The 18,600-nt window shown below is 43.0% G+C and overlaps 1 protein-coding gene across 1 annotated transcript; it reads right to left on the bottom strand.

The window, feature by feature from the left end:
• Window positions 1-7,091: 7,091 nt before the first annotated feature.
• On the bottom strand, window positions 7,092-16,820 carry tbx18 (T-box transcription factor 18). Its single transcript, XM_030047347.1, has 8 exons — window positions 16,552-16,820; window positions 14,681-14,843; window positions 13,982-14,083; window positions 12,183-12,354; window positions 11,376-11,543; window positions 9,701-9,765; window positions 8,233-8,327; window positions 7,092-8,138 (listed from the first exon to the last, which is right to left on the bottom strand). The coding sequence occupies exons 1-8, from the start codon at window positions 16,781-16,783 to the stop codon at window positions 7,603-7,605; spliced, it is 1,533 nt and encodes a 510-aa protein (XP_029903207.1). The 5' UTR covers window positions 16,784-16,820; the 3' UTR covers window positions 7,092-7,602.
• Between the last annotated feature and the right edge of the window lie 1,780 nt (window positions 16,821-18,600).

Raw genomic sequence — 18,600 nt, 5'->3', positions numbered from 1 at the left:
AAAGAGAAGGAGGAGGTGTCCGTGCCCTCTTGGTTGACATGGAAAGATTATAGGAAAATATTGTGTCATAATAATTTCTCAACACCCCCTCATAGATCAGAGTTCACGGGGGTGTCTAATAAGAGTACTGAGAAACATGCCCTGCGGAGCGCACCGTAAATCAGCTTAGCGGGGGGAGATTTGATGACAAAGATTAAACGACTGTAAAGGACACCCTGAGCCTCAGATTCTTGCAACTGTCATCAAATACCCGCCAGGCCATTAACAGGTCACGCAGGCGTAGCAGAGCTGAGCCTGTAACCCCCTCAGCACCCCGTGGCCTCGCCCCTCCTCTCCTCACCCGCTGAGTCCCCAAACCCCCCCGGTGCACAGGTGCACTTCCTGGAACAGCAGCGGGGCAAGAGAACATCTTTCCATCAGTCCTGTCCTCTCCTCCCCTACTTTATTTCATCGCAGAAACTCCCACCCTCCAATCTGTGAGACAATACTCCCTTGCTTTTGTTCGAAATGTTTGGCTAAAAACGTCGTAACACATATGCAAACGGGAATTAACTGGGATTTCTCCAAGAGTACGATTCGCTGAAGGCCAGATGATTTTGACTCCAGTTTTAACACATATTTTCAGCATCGACAGGAGCCAAATTGAGATCCTCCGTCCTTAAGAGACGGTGAACTCAGACTTTTCTTTTATTTAAAAGACAGCTTTGTCTAAACCACTATTTGTAAGTCTGACATGCTGCTCATCAAACACAAACAGACCCCTTTTTTGCCTCTGACGACTGAGTGTTGCTTTGCCAAACCTTATTCTGAGCTCCAAGGAACTTTCCTCTCGCTGCCCAGCATGACCTCACCTGTACACTTTCCAGCTTATATGCTTGGTCACGTAGAGCAGGCCACAAGTCCCCTCTGAGCACGCTTAACCACGTGGTCGCGTCGTCGGCCCGTATGGTAATGCACGTTTCAATCATACAGGACGTTAAAACCACATAACTGGCCTGTATGGAAATGCTTACTTCTGTGCTGAATACTCAGCGTAGCCAATCCCCCGAGGGATGACAGGGAGCGCGGTGTAGAGGAAAGATATGGTAAATAGGCTTATTTCACTTTCGCCGAGACTCACTTTTTGAGAATGCCAGAAGCCATCATTCATAGGGAACATTTTAAAGGCAATGCAGATGAACAAATTTTCTAACCAACAGCATTATTTATTGTGCTTTCATTCCTTATGTAGCCTATGTTTTACATTGATTTAATACAATTAGTCAATAATTATTCAAAGCAATATTGGTCATATTCATTGCTGTAAAAAGTCTCCCACGTGTGATCATTTACACAGCTAAATTAAAACAGTATGCTGTCCTTGAAACTAAGTCGCTAGAATAAAATGTTGCAATATTACATTTGTGCAAACTAAAAAATATGTTGAAATGTCAAGATTTCTGAATCAAAGATATACTGCATATTAACATTTCCACTTGTAGCCAATGTGGCCGAGCCTAAATGTCATGGGACTGTTTCCTCTCATGGATCAATAAAGTATTTCTGATTCTGATTCTGGTTAATGTTGGCACATTAGCTTCTTTAGAAACTTTAGTTTGCTTTGTTAGCTTTGCCACCAAAACTACTTGGTTGAGGTTAGGAAAAGGTTCTTTGTCATGGTTAAGAGAGGGAAAAGGTTATGGTTAATATTACAAAATGTTATTTAAAGTTCACTAATATTAGCTACCTAATGTAGCTAGCTAGTGTTGACTGAAACTTGAAAACCTTACATTTCAAACTCTCCTTGGTTTGCAGAAATATAAAATGCCAACATTTCTTCCTGGCGACCGGGCTGTGTTTGTGTCAGCACTTGACAGCTGCTGTCACCAATATTCACCGAGCAACAAGGGGAAAAAATGAAGACTTTACTTTTCAGGCAGTGAAAAAGAGGTATTCATGTGTGTTTGTTTGTGTGTGTGTGTGTGTGTGTGTGTGTGCGCCCACTGACAGCTCTGCAGAAACATCAAATTTGTGGTTGCTGCTCATTGAATACTAATGTTAAGTTAACCACCGTCACAGAGCTGTTCATCTCCATAACCATGAGCTGAGCTCATTGTTCGCTGCTGGAATGACAGCGTACACTATATACTGTATATAGTGTGTATTTAATGTGCATCACACTGTATATGGTGTGCACATTTAATGTGTAACCTCAAACAGCCAACAGATCCACAGTCTTGTTTTTCTCACGCTCGTGTGTGTGTTTGTGCTAGTGCGCCTGTGCCTGCTTGCACACTCACGCCGACACATGTGCACACACTTTTCACTTTTACACGCAGAAGAATAAAGACTCATATCACTCATTGGGTTTTAAATTGATGCCTCGAAGCTTTGGGGATATTAAGTGTCATGATGAGATGCTTTGGCAGCACTTCTGAGTGTGTATTTATGTGGGGCTGATGTTAACAGTAAATCAAACCAGCCCACTTAAGATAATAATAGATATTAGATTTAAAGGTGATACAGAAAACATGTTGTAATGAATACTGCTGTGAATTTTGTTGTGATGACACATTCGAATACCAGAGAAAAAGGAGGGAAAAAATGATATCAGTATTAGCCTATAAACGAATTCCATCTCCAGTCCATAGTATAAATCCGTTTTTGTTGACAATAGATAAATCATATATTGTGTATTTATGCCTTAAAATACAGTGGATGTAGCATCAACCATTGCTTTTACAGTGAATATCTTTAAATTAAATCCTTCTTGAAGCAACTCTGATTTTTAGCCTAATATCAGCTTTAGCATTTTAACAGTGTAAGACAGAATCTGTATCAGTATTTGACTGCTCCTCTGTGGTTTAGCTGTCAGACTTGTCTTTTGGCAGGGATTAAGAGAGGCATAGACGCAAAAGCCATTAAAATCTGTATTTATTATTATATCATCGTACTGTATTATAAGATAATTTACTAACTGTTGAGAATAATGAAATTGATGGGCAGGGAATCAGTGCCATCATTCGCAATGCTATATGGCAGTGGTTCTCAAACTGGGGGTTGGGACCCACCAGGGGGTCGTGAGATAATTTTGGAAGGTCGCAAGATGATTGAAACATCGTGATATCATGATTATGTTTTTTCCAGAGTTCACATTTTTCTGTTTTCTTGTGAAATACTGAGTAGTTCTAAAATGTGAGGATTTGACAAAGGACCTGATAATCACACAAAAAAAGTAGGTCAACTCCTCACCTTAAGAGTGCAGCCACATTTTGCACCGCTTAAGATACAGGGCGTGGCTTGTTGTTTTTTTAAGGGGTCACAAGCCAAAAAAGTGAGGATCCACTGCTGTATGGGATGAGTGGGCTGGTTAATTCTCCCCTAAAACAATTATTAGTATTATGTGTCTCTTAAAACACAGTTTTATAGCATGCAGATTTTATTTATTTATTTTGATATTACTTCAATACTTAACCTCAAAAACAGCTGTTGGGTGTGTTAAAAGCTTGGTACTTGTTCATACCATAATTCTACAGTGTCTGTGTCTATAGAAAATGAAAGGGAAATTACTCAAAACAGGAGGCAGGTGTGTTTCAACTTTGTACACACACACACACACACACACACACACACACATACGCACATCCTGTTGTCTACTTTGCACCCATGTTGCCACCCCCCTCCCCTCTGGCCCCCACCTTCAACCCCCTGCCCTCCTCGCCTCCACACTGCTCCTCCACCGTGACAGATCTGTCACGTCGGCACCTGGTCGCATACAAGTGTTAATATCCCCACCTCAGCTGGGAATCACCGGACCACTGACACCATGCGGGAGTGTGTGTGTGTGTGTGTGTGTGTGTGTGTGTGTGCCTGTTTATATGTGTGTGTATGTGCATGTGTAACTCAGTTTGCCTCTCTGGTATCAATTTGAAGAACTGCTCTTCCTGACCTTCTGAAGCCAGGCTTAAAAAGGAAAAGAGCGCAAGAAGTAATAAGTTCATTTAGCTAGTGCCATGTTTAACCAATTATCTGTGTGTGTGTGTGTGTGTGTGTGTGTGTGTGTTTGTGTGTGCTCTGTATTGTTATTTTCTAATCTTTCCATTAAGGACAATAATGCAAAAAAGTGTCTCAGATAACTTTTGGTGTCCTCTGGAGTTGAATAAGGGTTGTTGTTTTTGTTTGTTTGTTTTTTTCTATTTCCCAAATCAAACAGAAAATTTTATGTGCGTGTGTGTATGTGTGTGAGTGTGTGTGTGTGTGTGGCATGGAAACACCAGGCGGGGGTCCTGTCACCTGTCACTCAGAAACAGCAAGCCAATCATTCTTGTGTCCTAAAATAAGCTCTCCTCCCCCTTTATGTCCTCTCTCCCTCCTCTATCCTTCCTCCTCTCCCCTCACATGTGCTGCGCTCATCAGCGACTCTCACCTTCAGAGTGACAGCAGAGAACTGAAGAGGCACAAAATCTAAGGAAGGCAACGGTGGGTGGCAGCGGGAGAGAGCTGGCGAGGCAAGGAGTGACACTGAGGATGAGACTGAGAGGGGATGAGAATCCGGGAGAGGTGAAACATGAGGTAGTGAGAACAGCACTTAAGACCTGCAAAAATAAATCAGCAGCGCTTATTCCCATGAAGCTAAATCACACGGTGAATGGGAAACTCAAAAGTAGGCTGCAGCCCTGCTGTATCATGCTGTTGCGTACCAAGGCCCACATCATACACAGGTCAAGATTCATCATTTCACAGATTCTCCACTAAAATGTATCAGAATGGATCCATATAAATGAATGAATGAATGAATCCATAGGTTATATAGGGATTTGAGCCACTATAACGAGCTACAAGAACCTAGCCACGGCAATAAATACATTATTGCATATCTTAGTAATGCATAAACAGCTCTCTTAATATCAAGCATATGCACCAGATAATGTATGTACAAAATAATGCTTCATGCTTTTTGTCATGGATCTCCATATTGCCATATCAAAAACCAGCACTATCGAGTTTGTGTTATAGCTGTGGAGCTGGCTCCGGCCATGTTTAGGCCTGCAGTGGAAAAATAAACTAATATGTTAGTTGTTTCTGAGAATTACCTCAGGTTTTTTGCTCTTGTGTTTTTCTAACAGTGATCTGGGTCAATTTTTTTTAAACCCAGGCTATCAACAACCTTGTCACAACCTAGTAATTGCAGTTTTGAAGCTCTTGATCGAGCAGTTGTGATATCAAGACAAACTCAAGGGAGGATCAAGGTTTAATGTGCTTTTGGGGGGAGTCAGCTCTTTTTTCTTCCTTTATTACTTAGTTGAGGCACATTTCCATTAGTGAGAGTGTAGCTTCTGAATGAAGTGCATTTGTCGGACCAAAGAAAAACTGCTCAGTGTCCTGCCAGGGTTTGATTTTTTTTAGATTACATCTGATATTACCACTCCGCTGTAAGTCTTAGAGGACTTGAAGGAGCTAGTGTGTATATTTTCATTGTCCTGTTTTCATTTTAAAAATTGATTTTGGGTTCTGCACAAGAAAAAAAAAAAATACTTGCGACTAATCCAAAAGTTTCCCTGTGTTTTGTCTCAGTGTCTTGGAGCCTTGGGTCAGAGTGCTTGTTCAGGTGTTAAAACAGGTTAATATTTCAGAGGCTACAGTGACAGAGACAGCTTTTTGAAAAATCTTGGCCTAAGTTTGCAACAGAGTGCGTGAATGCAGGGGGGTCAAATCTCAGGGATCTAAATGAACTCTGATACTGTCAGGTCACACAGTCGCTGACAAGTCAAGCACCTGTTGCCACACACACACACGCACTTAGACATGCACACAGGCATATTCGCATATTCACACACAGCCAAATTCACCACACACCCTGTCTCATGTGACCAGTCAATCCAGCAGACTTGTAGGTATTATCTTACATGGCCATTACACAATACCGATGTGAATACGTATTTGTTTGTGTGTGTGCGTCTGTGTGTGTGCGTGTGTTTGTGTCTGAGAGTTGCTGTCTCTGCGTTTGTCCATGTCTCCTGTGGTATTTTTCATTTCTCAGGCATCCTAAGCCTGCTGGAAACGTCCCAGCCTTGACTGCTTCATCTCACACGCACACACACACATCGACGTACACACACACACACACACAAACGAACATACACAGCAAGACATATATACAAGAGCCCTAATGCACAAACTTACAACCAATCTTCCAAAATCCTGTCGTCACACAGAAATGATATATTATATATGCATTTTAATTGTAATTGCACTAGAAAAAAAAAAACTGCAAAAAGACACTTTCACACACTCACACTTCATTTCCAGAAAATCTGTTAAACCAGCAAGATGTTAACCATATATTACCGTTGTTAAATGAACAGATATATTTTATTTGGCTCAAAAAAAAAAAAGGTCACAGAACATGTTAATGTCCCAGGCCAAAGGGTGCACTGAAGTAGTGTGTGTTTGCAAAGAAAAGCTTTTTGGTCGAGTTCAGGGTCGGCTGCACTGGAGCGTACCTGACCCAGTCTAATAAGCAGAAGCAGGTGCATTGGAGTTTTTAAGTGCGAAGGTCACGTAGCCCTTTATATACATAGCCCCCCCCCCCACCCCCCCACCCCCCCCCCGCCCCGTCCCCCTCCCCGTTCCTGTTCCCCGCTATATACAGAGTCGTCACGGGCAGACTGTTTTGCGTCACATAAGGAAGCGGCTGCATCAAGTAAAGGTCTGTCAAACCAGACGTAGAATACCTAGATCAGTCACTCAGTCCCATTCGATCCGCGGCCTTAAGCTCGTCATCTCAAAACTGTCACGGGAATGTCTGCCATGGTCTCTCGTGGTTGGGATGCTATGGTGCCAATGTTTGATGCGTGACGTGCTCCTGACGCCTCTCGATGTGTCAGCTCTTTGAAGTCTGTCAGAACTGAGTGGTGAAGAAGAGGCCGTGCCCTTAGTGCATATTACTATGTGGACTCTACGGGTTTGTTTTCCCAAAGACTTGATTGTTAGGAGCTTAAAGTGAATTAACAAAAGGAATAATTTCAGTCCATATATCCTTTTTTAAAAAAAAAAAAAAAAAAAAAAAAAAAAAAAAAAACTCAAAAAATAGAGTCCAGTAGTTTTGTCCTCAGTAGGCAAGATTTCACCATATTATTGAGGGGTTGCAGAATTACTGTGTGAGAATAATAGTTGAAATACACTGCTTGAGGGGGACTCCTGTCAGGGGTTGAAGTGCTTGCTTTGAGGGTCCGGGCCAGCCCAGATTCTGCCCAGACTTACTTGGCTTCTGTTTGTGTGGATCTGATCCATACTCTGTTCCAGTTCAGTCACTAGGTTACATTATTTGGACTGCTTATCCAAAGCCACAGTTTCTTCCTTTAGCAACTGCTGCGGAGAACATGCTTGAAAAATAAGAACTCGGTAAAAATATTCCCCTCAGTCCTAGGAGCTTTGACAAGCTCTTTGTGCTCGCAGAAGCAACGTCTTGAGCCGTCGCTCTTGCTTCTCTGTCGTCGTTTCTGTCCATACTTCGGCAAGGCGTGGACGGTTTGTTTGTACAAAACTCTGAATCAGAGGCTGCTGGTACCCATTCCAGAATGTCATTGTTTCCATGACAACCTCAGAGGTCAGGAGTCAAGTTCAGCCCATGTGGGCGGTCACCTGTGAGGTCCCACCTCCTGGCTGGCTACCGGCCAATCCTAAAGTCCGAGAGTCAAACAAGAAGCCCTGCTGGCCCCCGCTGAGGACACCCAGACTGTCCGTTAGAGTCCCGCTCGGGGAGGAACCAAGGAACGGGCTCTGATGATTGGCAGCAGAGGCCATTTTATCAGGGCTGGCAGCGAGGCGTGGTGAGGGAGGAAACGTGTAACCGTACAGACTGTATGGTGGTGTGTGGAGGCGGAGGCCAGCGTAACCCTGCGGGGAGGGGTTTGGTAGATAGCCAATCTGAGAGGCAGGGAGAGACAGGGAACAAAATCCTTCACCTTCGTAGGCTGAGGAACCTCGTGGAGGGGGGAACGGCTCCGGGGCGTTGCTGTAGCGATGGAGGGGGTGTGTGGGTCGGCTGCAGCTGTAGTCAGGCGGGCTGAGAGGGCAAACCTGAAAAGGTGAGGAGCATGGGGACGAGGAGAGCAGGTGAGATGACGTTCCAACACCTCCGTGAGCTCCCGGGACTCCTGCAGAAACAGAGCAAGAGAGAAGAGGTGAAACCCAAACCCAAACTTCCATTTGTTTTTCCGAATCTGGAGCATTACTGTCAGCTGGCTGCACCTTGCTTGGTCATGCCGGGGATGTCCTCAAATGTGAGCGTCCGCAGGGAGGGACGCCAGAATGCATAGGACTCGACCAGAGCCTCCAGACCCATCCTGTAAAACACACACACATGCACACACACACGCAGAGTGAGCGAGAAACGTCAACAACACACAGACATCCAGATTTGTTCGTATTGTGCAGAAACTCGCATGCAATTTTTTTTTTTGTCATAGATGCAGCGGCACCATCCCGCTCCCAGCATGCCTCTGTGTCGGACATTACAACCACCTGGCGGCCATCTTAGCTGCTCGCGGGGCCTCTCTCCCTGTCTCCATGGAGACCACAGGTAATGAGGGGCATAAACGCCACATTGCGATTGGCCGCTGGCAGCCGGGTGCTCCGAGGTAATTGCTTTCACACGGCTTTTACGGGCGAATCAGGACGAAGGAGCAGGAAGCCGCAGCAAGGATTTATGAGGTGGGGCTCCCCTCCTCCCCCATCCACCTCTCCCTCCCTCGCTAGGTGGGGCAGAGGGCTGCTGTGGCGGCCTAATGCGGGTGCTCTGTTACCCCTCGTTAGCGTGAGGATAAAAGTCCTCCCCCCCGTGGGGTCGTAGCCACGGTGATAATTTAGACAAGCTGCCCCGAGCGGCTCTGTGCGCTCCAAAGCAGCCTATCAGAGCAGGAGTTTATTTAGCAAACTGCTTAACTCTTCCTGTAATATTTAAGGGGAGTTTTTTCTGCCTTCCTGAGTTTAACTTTTATAGGGTCAGCTGTCAAGGTCCCTCGGTTATCCAGGTTGCCATTCTCTACCTTCCTCCCTCTCAAATTTTCTCTCTCACACACTCTCTCTCTCTCTTTCTCTTTCGCCCTCACTCTCCCCCTTTCTCTCTCCTCCTCTCTAATGATTTCTGCGAGGGCCTCAGGGGAGTGGCTGTTTGGAGACTGTAGGAGTTTTACTGCCGTGTTGTTTTAATGCTGTGTTTATATATATGTTTATAAATGTGTTTATATAGATTTTCTTCAGGACACTCTTGACTTTTATTATTCTGCTGTTGATGTTTATGTTGCCGTGGCTGGCAGGAATCTGATGCTTCATTTGTATTTGCTGTCGAGGTTAGATTTTTCCCCCTCAAAGTCCGTGCCCGTAACCGTTTTAAAGTGTAGAAATTAATGTGCCTTTAAACTTAGCACATTTGAATGAAAATGCATCACCAATTAATATGATGACATCATACCAAAGCGTGCCACGACTCACTCTTTTGTCGTTTTTACCCCCATCCACAGCAGATTTAATGGTTGGTTATTGCACATTTTCCATTAGGAAAAAAAAAACAAATACATAGCTTTGCTCCCCATAAAATCAGACTGCAACAGCTGTGACAAAAACCACAACCAAGCCAGAATATAATGCAGCCGTGCATCCCACATTCGCCCTAATACAGCAGATAATGTGAAAATCTCTGTGGTTGAAATGAACTCACCGGTTTCTGCCAGAGTCTCTGAAGCCCTTGGCAAATGGGTTTCTGTCAATTTTCAACCTTGTAATCTGAAAAAGGCAAAATAACACTTTTATTATTCCCCAAAATTCAAATAATACACAGTCCATGACAATATAAATGCTCTATATATGCAAGGAATATTTTTCCAACCAAAATGATTTGTATTCTCTGTCATCTTTTCACCAGGTCAACTTGCAAACACATCAGTGTATAAAGTTTTCATCAGCTCACAGTGCTGTCTGTATGTATTTGAGTGTGTACGCATGAATAGAATAGAATAGAATAGAATAGAATAGAAAAACATTATTGTACACGAGTTGAAATCTGTTTTTTGCAGCACTTGGTATGTACACATAATACTTATCATATGTGCACATGTACATATGCACAGTATGTTTGTGGGCATGCAGATATGTGTGAATATTTTTCATATCTGTGAGCATTTCCATTTTTTGTATGTGTTTGTGTGTATTTGTACATGTGTTTATATGTGTCTATGTGCCTATGTACATGTGAGCGAATGTCTCCGGGCCTGCTATGGGTCTCCCAGGCTGTGGGTGGTGTGTAAGGTCCAGCTCTGTGACCCGCATCCAAAGGGACTTTTATAGGCATCGCCACCATGTTCGCTGTGGGCCAGCCAATTGAGCTAACATCCGGCTTCAAAGCTCACACTGACTAGCCCAGTACGAAAATACAGAAAAACCAGCTAAGCAGATGCTGGACTTGAAAATTGGTGACATAAAAGTCCCCAGAAATTCAAACATGCAGTTGAAATAGAAGTAGGCCTACTTCAAAAATAAACTTGAGTGAAGTACTCGCGGCACCCGTAAGCAAAATATGTGCTGGACCTTTTTGTTAAATTGTAGATTCTTCTTGATGAAAGGTAAGAGAGAGCGTCCTATCCAGGTTATGATGTTACTATACAGATTTAATCTTCTTTTTTTCCCCCAACCTCTTTTCTATTATAACAAACAGAGAAAAGGCTGTGGTGTGTGGAGCTGGCAGCAAAACAGGTGAAACTTGACGACTGGTCAGGATACTATTATTGCTCAGAATCTATATTACTATTCTGTTTTTCTTTCAGAATAAAATGTCCAATAAACTTTTCTCAGTAAGTCTGGTTACACTGTACCTTAAACACACCACAGGATCTCTCTCTCTCTCTCTCTCTAGCGCATTCACACACACACACACACACACACACACACACACACACACACACACACACACACACACACATATTCCCTCTCTATAAAAGGAATCTGTCTCTGTGGTGCAGAACAAAACAGAGTGGACCATTGTGCAAAGGACATAAAATTCTTGAAATGGAGTATGCGCCGAAGGAGTCAACATGTCTTCTTTCAAACTGTACTTTTCCCTCAGCTAATTGTCCTCTTCTGTCTTGGAAAATGGTAGCCAAAGTGGCCGGTTATAGGCCAGCTTAACTGTATCCTATTGCACTCATTATCAGCAGACTGCAGGGCCAAATTAGAGAACAAATAATTTCTGGATGCAGCAGGGGGGAGCAGCACTTGCATGCACTCCCTTGGATAAATTTGAGTTTTTCAGGCCACAGTGGCTAATTTGGTGTGCTCTGTTCAGCCAGTGGTGTTGGTTTTAAACGGAAATGTGGTTGTGTGGAGGTCAGCCAGGCTACCTGTTGGTTCTGGTATGCGGTGACTGTGGTGAACACAGTCTCAGGGAAGGAGAAGGTCCGGGTGCCTTCCCCCACAGGGACGGCCCTCACTGGGGACAACTCCTCTCCACACTCCTTACGGATTACATGAACCCGCGGCTGGTACTTGTGCATGGAGTGCAGAATAATCTGAACAGGGATGGAACAAAACATGCGCGTTTGATGCACAAATTACACAGCAGCAGAATTATATGTTACGCTCAAGCATAAAACGCACTTATTGGATAATGCACATGCAGGCACGGAGACAAACATAGATGCACACGCGCGCACAAACATACACACAACCATGTATTATATATCCACGCAAAGTCATAATGGCCTTCTCGGTCTGAAGCAGTCACTTCGAGGAAGGCAGCCACATTATTTTATTTATTTATTTATTTTTTTATTATTTGTGCTTGGAACATTTTCATAATAGTGAATTAAAATTTCGTCCTTATCAAACAGCTGCAAGTGCGCGTCAACAAAAGCAGTGGCTCATTGTATTCCTCTCAAATGCTCATAAGGTTAATGATTATTTTGTAGTAATTTTATGGATTTTTTTTCCTGAAATGTATCAGGAAAATTAGTTTTCGCTTTTTATTCTTTATGGTATTTTAAAGATTATACCTATCACTGAAAAAATATATAGCCTAGGCATAGGCATAGAGGAGCTAAAAAAAATCTCTCAAGCAGCCAACGATATCAGTGCGCTTTTAGGAGGTAGAGACACTGAAAATCCTGGGAGTTTAATGGAGATATCGCCGACATGTTTGTGGTACTTACGTGTCCCTGGTCGTCCAACTCGTTGTTGGTTAGTTTGAGTTTGTCGAAGCTGACCACCTGACGCATCCACGTCTCTCCGGAGGCCGGGGAGTCCGGGTGGATGTACACCCGGGGCGGGACAGGGGAGTCCGCGTTCCCTGCCACCATCCACTTGGAGCTGTGGTACACGTACCTTCACGGTTACAAACAGGTGGGTTAGTGGGCAGAAGTCACAAGTTTGCACCGAGTGACACTGAGCTAGGGCTACACACAGGTCACCTTCAAGGGTGCACAGTATCTGCGTGGAAGACACTCGATTTGTGTAATTTGGCTGGGGCAAGGTCACTATCCAAATTTGATTGTATTGTTTTTGTCACAGCAAAAATTAATCGATTTGGAGATTAGCTTTTATTATTATTATTATTATTATTATTATTATTATTATTATTATTATTACTCACTAGGGTCGCGGGGGGTTATTTTAAATGAGGGGAGTCCAGTGTTCCCTCGGGCTGAGTGGCCTGTAGGCTACTTAAAAATGCAATGTGTTGTAGGCTAGATGTAACCACAAACGTATAATATTCCTATGGGGTTATCAAAACAATACGCTGCAATTGCTTTCAGGTGTTTTCATATTAGGCTACTTTGTCATATTTGAGGCTGCCTATAAATTAAAACTCCGTACATAAATGAAAAAATTAAAATAAGGTCAGGTGATTTATTTTAAGATTGTACCCGAACCCATTTTTTTTTTTTTATTCTGTGCCACATAAAGCATTTCTCCTTTTCACTGTAGAAGCATCTCCTGAAATAAATTTTCAATTTTTAATTATCTAGCAGAGTAGATTATTATTATGTTTTATGTGATGGAACCTAGCGCTTATTTATAATTTTGGTGTTTACGTCATGTTGTTAACAACCACTTTGCTGTCCCAGGCAACCCAACGGAGGGCTGAGACGGCTGATTTCACTGATGGGTTCCCTCTTTCTGATTAAAGTCATGTTCATAAGTGAAATCAGTTCATGTAGGCTGCTCTGTGGCTGGAGTTAAAACCTACTGACTCCTGCATGGCGCATAAATCCCTGCTGTAAACTGCCTTTGTGCAGGACAGCTCGGGAACCTATACGTCTAATCACTTCTCATGCTGATCAATAATAATAAATCGTCAGTCACCACTCGCTGCTCCATATGTCCCTTAAAATATAGTCAATAACCGGCTTTGCAGATTTTGCTGGAAAACAATAGGCCCCTCTGCATGCAAGAACTCAGTCCAGGATCCGATGAAACGACGCCCCTGCACTGAAAAGCGTGGACGCTGTATTTTTGCTGTATTATAACGACATTTGTTGGGCTGACATTCAGGGTGGAGAGGTCAGGCATCCAAAAGGCCTTTTCCAAAAGGGATGCAAAACCGCCGTGACAAATCACCGGTGCCAAGCGCCATTTGCGGCTCTGCGCGCCGAGGTTGCACAATTGAAAAGTCATGGTGTGTCCCCGGCACAGTGTATACAGACTAAATTAAGACATCTACAACCCGAACGAAAACACAAATCACTGTAATATTCCCGAGAAATTGTGTCAGGTGTGATCAGTGTCGACTGACATGATCACACCTGAAGGTATTTTTTAGCACCCAGGGTAAGCCATCACTACCCTATAAAATTCCTATAGTATCAATTATTCTATTATTTGCTGTGATATTATGTCATTCAAGATGCAGGATTATTATAGTTCTTTGGTAAACATTTCTGCAGCCTGTTTTGCCACTGGCAAGAAATCTGTGTGTGCGTGCGTGCGTGTGCATACGTGTACGTCTCACCTATATCGCTTGTTGTCCACGGGGATTATATCCATGGCAATGTAATACTGCTGATGTGGGTCCAAGCCTGTAATCTTCACACGCATAGCAGGGAACATCCGCCTGACAGGAAAACCAAATAAATCATCTGCATTGGAGATTTGAATCGGTCTACTGGCAACAGGTCTACAACCCAGAGACTTGTTCCTTTCGTTGTTCCATACTGCACCGTAACCCAACGCCAGTTATCCCCATATGGGAAGCAAAAAAGTCAGGTTTTCAACAGGAAAACCTGAGAGCTTGGCAAAATAAATATAAAAAAATGCAATCAATTTAGGTTAGGCCTATAGGCATTGTTAGTTGTTCCAGCATTTGTTTTCAAAATTAAAAAAATATATTTGCTCTGGATATGTCAGAGTTTACTGGCATCTTAGAATTTTAATAGCTTAATGGTTTTAATAATGCAGATTGTATTTTTATTTTCGCTGTTTTGACAAACTCTAAGAATTATTCAATCTTTGCTATATTCAATTTTTAATCTGTTTTTATCGTCTGTTATTATGAAAAAAGTCTGTTCTCCTAATTCCCACTCTGGTGTGGGAACTGTGCAGTTTGTATTTATCTCACACAGGCTGTTTCTGAAAGACGAGGCTAAAACACACCGAATGTTGTGTTTTATTTAATCCCTGGCTCTGTATTCACCCACATCTCTGGCCTTACCGTCCCGCCTTGGTGATGATCATTTCCGTGCCAATCTCGTGGAACCGTTTCCACAGGTCTGATCCCTGCAGGTCCACGCGGGTCTCCTCTCCGCTCCCGCTTACCGGCGCCGTGCAGAGCGCTCCCGGCGGCGGGCTCTCCAGCAGCGCGTCCTCGCTTTCCGCTTCACCGGAAGAGGAATTTTAAAACGTTTTAACGAGGATAATTATTTTACCACATCTTCAGCTATGCACAACAACAATATCGATGCGTTTTAAAGTTATTTTCGGGCTGGACATTTTTTGTCCTTTGACTATAGATCTACAGCGATCCTATAGCCTTATACATTTTAAAGGGGTATAAATATTATAGCAAATCTATACCTACCAATTAAAATACGCAGTTATTGTTTTGCTGAAGTACTTCAAATCCATTTAGATATAACAATTAACACTATAATTCATTATTGAGTTGACGTAGGCTACAATATGTAAGCCCCGAAATAGAGGAAAAAATAATAAGATCTAGACTATTCACTGAATTTCTCAAGGTATGAGTCCTTATGTAAATACTAAGAGCGGGCTATAGGGATATTATTGTGATGCTCAATGAGATATAAAAAGGGAAGAAATGAGGGAAAAAATAGGATGACTAAGCTCATTTTAATTTCACAGAATCACAGAGTAGACGACTTATATTTGTAGGGACGTTATAATGAGAGATAATAAAAAAAAACAGGCTACTTTAAAGCACGATAAAGTCACTAATATTACAGACACAGTATATATTCCTATAGGAGCATTATAGGAGTAAGGACATAAAATACCTATAAGTGGGCCTGTTATAGACTCTCTGTTGAAGACCACAGATAACCGACAATATAAATCCCTACGGGGATATTAAAGTGACCTTTCGTTAGGTTAGACCTTTGTTTGAATCTGTGTGTGTTAATTGGTGAGAATAGCAAGAGAACCCCCTAATCACAGTGTTGATGTGTCTTTTCTTGCCCTTTTTGTTATTTGCGCAATTCAGCCAGGACCTCGCCAAGTAGTGGAAATTTATAGACACGGTGCATGGCCCTAACAAGACCAAACTATAACACAAAGACAAATCCCCGGCCAAGTGCTCGCTAAACATGAAGCATATTTAATTCCTAATTTGTCATAGCCACTCAGTTTATACTTACTGCAGGCCTTGCAGCATCCTTTCCGAGGCAGTTTTTCTGCCTTTATACGCTGCTAATTGGCGTGTTTATGATTGCAACACAACTCATAAAGCGTCTCACATTAGTCACACTCACACCACTCATATTTACTAGACCAGGGCCGTGATATGATATCACATTTCCACTGTGTCGCTCTGACCATAGCCTATCATTGTTTTGTTTTATAGACGAGGGCTTTTCCTTTCAGTACTGCTGAGTTTTTGACTACAGGCAAGGAGCACATAACCTCGATGAAAACAACAGTCTGATTCTCTCATTCACAATGAAATGTCAGCATGGGAGTGAAAAGAAAATCACATGGTTAAATCCTCTTCTTAGGATATATAATTTGTAGGGCAGGCTATCAAATGACTAGGCCTGTTATATTCTTAATGTTGTGCACGCATGGTTGCATCATTTGCACTATGCTAAACACCATTAAACGTCCTTAAAACAAATAAACACAAAAACAATAGGGTTGATCTAATCTAGACTTATTTTAACACTGATTACTACGTGCCTATTACTTTTAGTGGTGCTGTAGGCTGCAGGCCACCTTCATCATTCGTCACTGTGCGAGTAGTTTGAAACGCTGTCAAATCCGCAGGGTCTTATTGTTGCTTTTGTTGTTGTAGCCTAAGGATTACTTTTAAAATAACATTTTGTTGTGTATATTTTGGCAACTTACGCGATCCGTCACTTGCACATTCTACCTCGCTGCCCCGGTCGCTGGCGCACGCTCCCTCGGCCCGTGGCCCCGGGCTCCCGGTAAGATCAGAGACATCAGTCCCGTCCTCGAAGCCGGGAGAGACAACATCCTCCCCGGTCCTGCGCCGCTTTTCCGCCCCGATCAGCGCCTCTACCGAGAATGCGTGCGCTTTGACGCTCAGCGTGCACGGGGACCTCCGCTTCTCTGCCATTTCTCTCTGCTTTGGAGAGACGAACGAAAGGAAGGAAACGGCGTCAAAAGCTGCAAGGAGCAAGAAAAGTTCACCACACACCCAAACGAATCCACGATATCTGTCCTCTGGGCTGTCGGTTGCTCTATCCCGAGTCTCAGTGGACCGACAGTGGCGGGACAGCGAATAACGTCTCCGTTATCCGTGAGCGCGCTGCGGACTTTGGGAAAGTGTCAACAACCGGAGCTTCTAGAGAGGAGAGCCGGAGAAAGCGAGCTGTCAGTCACAGCACAGATTAACCAATCACAAGCAATCACAGCCCCCCGGAACTTTTGTCTAGTCCCGCCCGTAATGGGGGCCGCTCGTGCCGCCTTATGTGGTAAAAGTCGAGCTGGTGAATGAATCATGTCTGCAGGCGAAGGAGCGCGAGGAGCGTCTCTCGGGCATTGCGCGCATTTTCACACCACGGCCCGACATGCTTTGCATATCTGGCCATTAGTACCTCCAACTTGGTGGCCCCCATACTGAAAGAAGCCACATTGTACCAAAAGCCCTGTTTTTAAATAGCCGATATGGCTGGATCTTATTACAAATACTCCTGGGTCCATTTTCAGAGCACAAGATTTGTAGGATCCACCTGTGGGTCGAGCCACATGTGGTCCACAGACCGCAATATAGGAAGAACAGGTCCAAACTGTGTCCAAAATATAGTGTTCAAAACACAGACCTATCAGTGTCACCTGCAGAATGAAACACACGGTATTGCCAGAAGTCAGAATAAATATGGATTGATTTATTGATTGGTTTAAATTTATTTATTATTTTGCTTTTTTTTTTTTTTTTTTTCTTGTGTGCTTCCTAAAAAAAAATGCCATCCCGCATGTCATGATTCCAAACAGCGTTTGTCCCATCAAGTTTTACCGAAACCTCTGCTTCATGATAATAATAATAATGATAATAATAATAATATATATATATATATATATATATATATATATATATATATATATATATATATATATATTTAAAAAAAAAGTTCTATCTCACAGTTTGCACATGTGCAATATTGTAGGCTATAGAGCAACGGTCAGTGAATACGCAAATCAAAACAATTAGACTTTAGACAGGAATTAGACAGGAATGAATGAATGAATGAATGAATAAATAAATAAATAAATAAATAAAAATAGCCTCCATACATAATTTTCTCTGTACATCTGTTTGATTCATGCCAGATTATACAGAATTAACTGTGGTGGCCAAAAGCCCAGATCAAATTAATAGGTGAGTTTTCCACGCCAAGATCTGGATGTTAATATTAACGAGAAAGTTATGGCTTAAAATATGAGCCGCTGAAGTGTAGATAAGTTGGATGCTCTGTCCACGTTTGGAAATAATCCCTCGCGCTGTCCGGGACGTGTAAATGAGCGTGTGGTCATGCGGGGAATGCGTGTCAGTGTCGGATAGCCTATAGCCTATGTGATAACAGATGGAGGGAGGGAGAGCCTATAAATAAACAAGGCAGCGAGGCCGCGTTGCCCGTGTGTGTGTGTGTGTGTGTGTGTGTGTGTGTGTGTGTGTGTGTGTGTGTGTGACGAGGGCGGGTATAGCGGCCTTGCTCAGTTCTGACTGGTTGAGTCATTTGAAGCCGTGGAAAAAAAGACCCAATACACGCGCGCGTAGTCTAATTAAAAAGTTTCGTTGATTAATTTAGTTAATTTTTTATTTATTTATTTATTTATTATTATTATTAAATACAGTGCCTCTTACCGTTAGTTCAGCTGTTAGTTCAGCTCTGTAAAGCCCGCGGCCCCTCGTGGCTTGTTGCTTAAATAAAC

The sequence above is a fragment of the Myripristis murdjan genome, chromosome 24, assembly GCF_902150065.1.
Source record: "Myripristis murdjan chromosome 24, fMyrMur1.1, whole genome shotgun sequence".
Lineage (NCBI taxonomy): Eukaryota > Metazoa > Chordata > Actinopteri > Holocentriformes > Holocentridae > Myripristis > Myripristis murdjan.
This window is presented reverse-complemented; position numbering and strand designations above follow the sequence as displayed.

Bases quoted from the DNA above. Each gene is read 5' to 3' on its own strand.
- tbx18 (XM_030047347.1), bottom strand. From the start codon at position 16,783: ATGGCAGAGAAGCGGAGGTCCCCGTGCACGCTGAGCGTCAAAGCGCAC. The intron at 14,844-16,551 runs GTAAGTTGCCAA...CTTCCGGTGAAG, and splicing joins ATGTGCAAGTGACGGATCGC to CGGAAAGCGAGGACGCGCTG. The intron at 8,328-9,700 runs GTGAGTTCATTT...TGTGTTTTACAG, and splicing joins AGAGACTCTGGCAGAAACCG to GATGGGTCTGGAGGCTCTGG.